The sequence below is a fragment of the Marmota flaviventris genome, chromosome 9 (genome assembly GCF_047511675.1).
Source record: "Marmota flaviventris isolate mMarFla1 chromosome 9, mMarFla1.hap1, whole genome shotgun sequence".
Taxonomy (NCBI): Eukaryota; Metazoa; Chordata; class Mammalia; order Rodentia; family Sciuridae; genus Marmota; species Marmota flaviventris.
Genome location: NC_092506.1, coordinates 17680023 through 17686806, shown reverse-complemented (window position 1 = coordinate 17686806; position 6784 = coordinate 17680023). Strand labels below are relative to the sequence as shown.

The 6784-nt window shown below is 35.0% G+C and overlaps 1 protein-coding gene across 1 annotated transcript; it reads right to left on the bottom strand.

Annotated features, from left to right (window-relative positions):
- Positions 1 to 419: 419 nt before the first annotated feature.
- LOC114084369 (olfactory receptor 4S2-like) lies at positions 420 to 1373 on the bottom strand. Its single transcript, XM_027925473.2, has one exon. It carries the CDS (start codon positions 1371 to 1373, stop codon positions 420 to 422), a length of 954 nt encoding a protein of 317 aa, XP_027781274.2.
- Positions 1374 to 6784: the final 5411 nt, after the last annotated feature.

The window sequence follows — 6784 nt, the reverse complement described above, 5'->3', positions numbered from 1 at the left end:
AGCTTTGATGTATTGCTTTTTATGTATTCTACAATCCATGATATATATATATATGAGCTTAAAATGCACCAGTAAAACCACAGAAATGGCTTTAGATAATAATTCATAGAACATTCTCATTTTGAAAATTAACAAAACATAAAACAGAGAAGAAAATAATGATGCTGAATATGATAATTTTAAGATTGTTAGTTACAGGAATACCTAACATAGATTTCAGGAAATTACCTGAGTATAAAATAATTAGGATAATAATGATCATACCTTTTCTTTGTAAAATGTGTATTATTTTTTCATTTGTTCTTTCCTCAAATCCTGTGAATTTGTCCTGGTTGTCTTTATTGTACAGAGGGGTTAAACACAGTGTAGAAAATTTAACATAATTCATAAAATCATTCAGTTTAAATTATTACTTCCAACTATTTCCCACTGGTCCAAAACACCTTCTTGTCCCACAGTTTCTTCATAGCATTTTTTACTTCTGTATTTCTCAGTGTGTAAATCAGAGGATTCAACATGGGAGTGATAATGGTGTAAAATACAGCCACCATCTTATCCTCTGAGAAAGTAGTGTCAGGCCTCATGTACATAAAAGTACAGGGACCGAAAAAGATGATGACCACTGCGATGTGGGAGCCACAGGTGGAGAGAGCTTTGCGTCTTCCTTCTGCTGACTGCTTCCTCAGAGTCACCAGAATGACACTGTAGGAAAAGAGCAAGATCGCAAAGCTCCCTAGACTAATGGTACCACTATTGGCTGTCACAACAATACCAACAATATAGGTGTCTGTGCAGGCAAGTTTGAGCACAGGGTGGACATCACAGAAGTAGTGATCAATCTCATTGGGTCCACAAAAGGGTAATTGGACTACCAGAGCCACTTGGATAATGGAGTGTATGAACCCACCTACCCATGTCCCCAGCAACATTTTACTGCACATCTCCCGGTCCATAATGGTCATATAGTGCAGGGGTTTGCAGATGGCCACATAACGATCATAGGCCATTACAGTAAGGATGAAGATCTCAGTGCAACCAAAGAAATGCACTAAAAAGAGTTGCAGCATGCACCCTGCATAAGAGATAGTTTTGTTCTTTGCTAACATGTCAACAATCATCTTGGGTACTATGACTGAAGAATAACAAATGTCTACAAAAGACAAAAAGTTGAGAAAGAAATACATAGGAGACTTGAGCAGGTTGCCCGTGCAAACTGTCAGCATGATGGTGAGATTTCCCAGAAGAATGACTGCATAGAAGAATGAGAACAGCACAAAGCAGACTTCCTCAACTTCTGGGTTCTGGGAAAGGCCCCAGAAGATGAATTCAGTTACATTGTTTATTTTTTCCATGGGATGAGTCCATGAGGCCATGTTCCCCAGAGAAAAATTACCTGAAGGACACATGAAAAGGAACATAATCATTTATTTTTAATTCAGAACAAATGAATAATTATCGTAGTTGACCACAGAAAAATGGATAGATATACCAGATTGGTATACACACTTGAAAATGAATCGCATATTTTTCAATTTTCTTACTTCTATATTATATCCATTTTTTTCCACTTCAGATAAAGAAAGAATGTTCAGAGAGAACATAAATCACCTGAGTCTCACTTATTACCAGGAGTCTTCCATCCTTCACTCATTAGTAAGTTTTATTTACAAATATACTTTTTTCTTTTATTTATTATTGATGCATATTATTTATATAGAATTGTGTGATTCATTGTGGCATATTTGAATTTACATGAAAATGTAATTTGATTCAACATAGATTTTATATTGTATAAGGCAATCTAACTTTTAAACAACATCTATTTGAAAAAACAGTAATGTTTGTACAAGAAAATGTTTTTTCTTTATTTTTGATGCATAAGTAAAGACATATGTCCTCCCTTTCCTTGCTGAATATTTCCATGCCTATTCACAATATCCACTCGAGTCCTCAAATACTTGAGACTAGAGACTTTCACATGTTCTCCTTCCTATGAACCTGGATCTTGACTAGATGACTTCATAGTGCCTTATTTGACTCCAAGCTCCAGATATGGTGTGGGGTCATAGAAAGAGAAACAAAATTATACAAATTAGATTCTGATATGATGCTCTTGTAACATTGCTACATGGTTTAACTTCTCCTAGCTTTCATTATCTCATTTGTGAAATTTCAGAGTTTCAATCTCACTATCACTTATCACAATAGTATTTATTTCTACCATGAAATTAAATCACTTCTATAAGCATGGATTAGTCAAAACACCATTTGTCTCTTAACTGGATTAAAGTAAAATAAAGAAAAAAGGTCATATTCATTCTTTTAATGTCTACTTTTTAATGTATCCTTCTGATATTTCATGATATTTTATGGTAATTGCATTAGATATCCCAGTTTGGGAGAATTCAATATTTCCGGAAGATATTGCCATTGAATGATAATTAAAAATAATTTAAGAAGAGGAGAAAATATAATTTAAATAGATGAACACTCAGTGATGGAATTCCAGGTACTTTTAGTAGAGATTACTTGTATGTTTTGGTGGAGATATGTATGTGGAATAACTGTAAAGGGTTTTTCTAGGTTCTTCTTCAAATCAAGCCAAGGGCATAAACTGTTCCTCTCATTCTAGACTGTGCTACTGAGAACACAGCCTTCAGATACGCTAAGTTTAGTGTTCATGACTGCTGAGCTGTATGCTAGGAGCCCACCCATTTCTTCTGTTGTGCTTGGTACTTCCAGCTTTTGGGAAATTGCAGATCAGTGTTCTATTAAGTCTGTGTACTGGATTCAGTAGTCATTACAGTGCTTCCTTCTCTGGGGCATTACAAAATGATGATAGTAATAACAGCAATAGTAATAGCAACAATGTAATTCAGATTTGGGATCAGGCACATTCTCTACATTTACAGGTTCACACTCCTTTAGTTTTTCTATTGATTTTAAAAACAGCCTGTTCTCCAGTAAGAGGGCCCCTCAATTTAATGCAAAGCATATTAGTTTTGGCAAATATACCTTACTCAGTTCCCTAGAATAAAACAGGCTCATACACACAAGCTGGAGAACCATTCCTCTACTATCTAAAACACAAGGTCCTAGAGGAAACCTTATTGCTCCTTAAACCAAACCACATCCCAAAGATACTTTCCTCCCTTATTTGAGCATTTGAAACCTGACACCACAGTATTCTTTGATATGATTGTCATTTTTCTATTTGTGGTACTCATGACACACTATCTCACAGTCATTTATAGAAAACACTTTATCTTATCGTCATCTTAATAATTTCATTCTCTATTTACTTCAGAAAGCAGTGTATTGCATTTTTTTTTTACAAATTCTAGCAGTTTAAATGAGTTCCTCTTTCCAACATACATTCTTTATGTATTTTAAAAGAAAAAGAAAATCTCACCTGTGTTTTCCAGTGATTAAATTTGCTTTATTTTTTAATCTCTTCCTTAGATAATGTGGGTGCAGCAGATCAAATTAAAGTAAGAGTGATGCCCAAGAAATTGCTTTGTGAATGGTTAGGACCAGAGAATCTCAGACAACTTAACTTCAAAAGCTGGTAGAAGTCAACATTTGTTGTTCCTGGTTTTCTTACCTACTTAACTCTGCAGTTTCACAGTACCTTTGACAATAAATTTTCTTCTTTTCTACTTCTTATAAACCCTCCTTAAAGAGAATGCAGTAAAATGATAATGACCTTGGGGAAACTTTTTCCCCAATGTCTTCCTCCATAGTCAAAACCATGTTACAGACCTAATGATGAACTTTAATTTCCAGGTTGACAGGGAGACTGCAGAGAGAAAGGAGAGCAGGGGAGGTGTTAGGAGATAGGGAGGGGTATGGTCCCTCAGCCCACTTAACATCTTCCTATGGGGAGAAACTGGGCCATCTTCTGGTTCAATGAAGGAAGCAAGATGACCACAAGGGGAATTCAAGATCCTGACAGGAAAGCCCCCATATTGGGCTTATAGCCCTACATATTGTGTTGAAGTTAAGTTGTTGCTAGGTAAAAAAAAAAAAAAAAAAAACATTATGTTTACCATGCTTAGAGCTACTTTGCAGCTCAGCCCACTCTGAAATCCCAAAGAGTTAATAAACCTATTTTTCTGCTTGTCAATCTCTCACGTCTCTCTCAGTTCTTTTTTCTGGTTGTCGAGAATGTGGACCATGGCCAGGCCTGGTGGAGCTCACCTGTAATCTCAGAAGCTCAGGATGCTGAGGCAGGAGGATAAGCAAGGCTCTAAGTAATGTAGTGAGACCCTCACTCAAAAAGAAAAAAAAAATGAAAGGACTGAGGATGTGGTTCAGTGGTAAAGCCCTCTAGTATCACTCCCCAGTACCAAAGAAAAAGAAGAAGAAGAAGAACTTGGACTCTGGATAGCCTGGGGACACTTGCTGTGCACCAGTATGTAATGGTGATGAGGGAGGAGAAGAGGAAAATGGAGGCACTAGGAACTGAAATGGAGTGAATTATGTGCCATGCATATATGATTGCACCAAAATGAAACCTACTATTATGTGTAACAATAAAGCACATTTTTATGAAAAAGTTCTACCATCTACTAATAGCACCACCCTGGGGAACAAACCTCCAACAAATGAAACTTTGAGGTATAAAATTAAAACATATCTAAAACATAGCAATAATATTTGTTGTATAGATATTTTATTTCACAGAAGGGAGGTTAACTGAATTTCAGTGAAGATGTTTTTAAATCTATATAGATTGTAGCTTTGCAGGTACTTTAAGGAAATTTATATTAATCAGAATGTAAGTGATTGCATATATGTGTATGTGTATATATACATGTATAAATATGTATGTGTACATACATACAAATGTATGTGTATGTATTCTCACATGTACATATATTATGTATTTTTGGTTTTTTATTTCTTTAAACTTTCTAATAAATTTTCAACAACATATTTGGATTCTGAGTCTATCTTCCAATATAAACAGAACATTTGTTTTTATTTTTATTTGTATTTTTATTATGTGTTTTTTCTTTATGACTCAAACCCTAACCCATCCATTGCAGAAAAAAGAGTTAATTATTGTTCTTTAGCCACTTGTCCAGGAGAATAGTGGGGAAGCAGATTATTGACTTATTAATTACTCTGATACATTTGTGCTTCTTTCCTTAATGTCTCTTTTGAGATTTTGAGTATCTCTCTGTTTCTCTCTGTTGCTCTCTTATTCTGTCACTCTCTTACTCTCTATCTATGTCATCTCTCTGTCTAACCATCAGTTTGTCTTCTATCTATCTACTTGTCTGTCTATCTGGTTTTCTTTTCTCTCCTCTCCAGAACAGACCTCTCCTATGAAAACCTGAAAGTCCTGTAGGGCTGCCCAAATTTCTTCTTACTCTAAGAGGAGGAGTTAATCAGAACTAATAGAATTCCTGAGCTGCTCTAGGTCTAAGTAACAGTACTAGCCTCCAGAGAGAGAGAAAGTGCATAGAAAGTGGCTATTGCCAAAATGCAAAGTAAATTTACAGTCCCAAAATTCCCAGAAGAATTGCGGAGTATAACTTTGGACCAGCGAATAGATGTGCTTTTTTTTTTTTTTTTCTTAAATGAAAATCTTTTGAAAAATACTTCTGTTAAAACAATTTCTCATTGCTTTCATAATTAAAAAAAAACCTATGATCTCTTCTCAATTTGTAGTTACGTCTTGAAGTGCAATTTTTTTTCAGATGTGGGTATAAAATAGATGACTCTTAGAGCATACATACAGGCATGATGGTTTTGTTTACCATAGAGCATCAGCAGGTGTAAGGAAGTTGTATGGCAATTTAAATCCTACATCATTTTCTTGTGGAACGAACAGATTTTTCACTGTGAATTCAAGACAGTTTTTTGTTTGTTTGTTTGGTTTTGGTGCTGAGGATTGAACCTAGGGCTTTGTGCATAAGAGGAAAGCACTCTGTCAACTGAGCTATATCCTTAGCCTTCAGGACAGTTTTAAAATTTTGAGCAGGATTTAAACTCATTTTCCTTGCAAAATACTGAAAATTTTCTCTTACACATGAAAGGAAAGCAATCTTGAGGATATTTTCTAAGAAATTGCCCAAATTTGTTTGAATCACTGATTTATAGTTTTGCCTTTTATTTCAGGTGTAAATATCAAAGGAAAGTAAGCTAATTGTATTACTGAGGAAGGTAAATGCATGAACAAGACATTTTCTGCAGTAATATGAAACTACCTTGAAGAACATCCACAATTGATGTGCAGGTAATACCTTTTAGAATCCTTGTTTAAGATCACTAGATCTATTTGCCATCTGCTCTTGTTATTTTAATGGTATGCATTCACATGTGGTCTATCAAATTTAATTGAGAGTAGAACACATTTTTTGCCTTGTAAGCAGAGTTGGTGTTTGGTATATTATATTTAAATAGAATAAAATTCTCAGGCTGTGAGTGATCTTCCAAATTCTGATCTTTGGAAAAATTATCACCTTTCAAAAGACCATTTCTCAAACTTTCTCTAGGTTTACTGGAATCACGTAAACTAAGTTTATAATAAAGGCAAATTCTGATGTCACCAATAAGAGAGTATATATTTAATATTTGTAAGCACTAGAGAACCTAGAGGAGATGCATTATTTTAAAATTATTTTTTTTGTAGTTGTAAATGATCGAATGCTTTTATTTTGCTTATTTTTATGTGATGCCAAGTATCAAACCCAGTGCCTCACACATGCTAGGCAAGAGTTCTGCCCTGAGCTACATACAGCCCCAGCCCCAGGAGAAGCATTCTTATCATTGC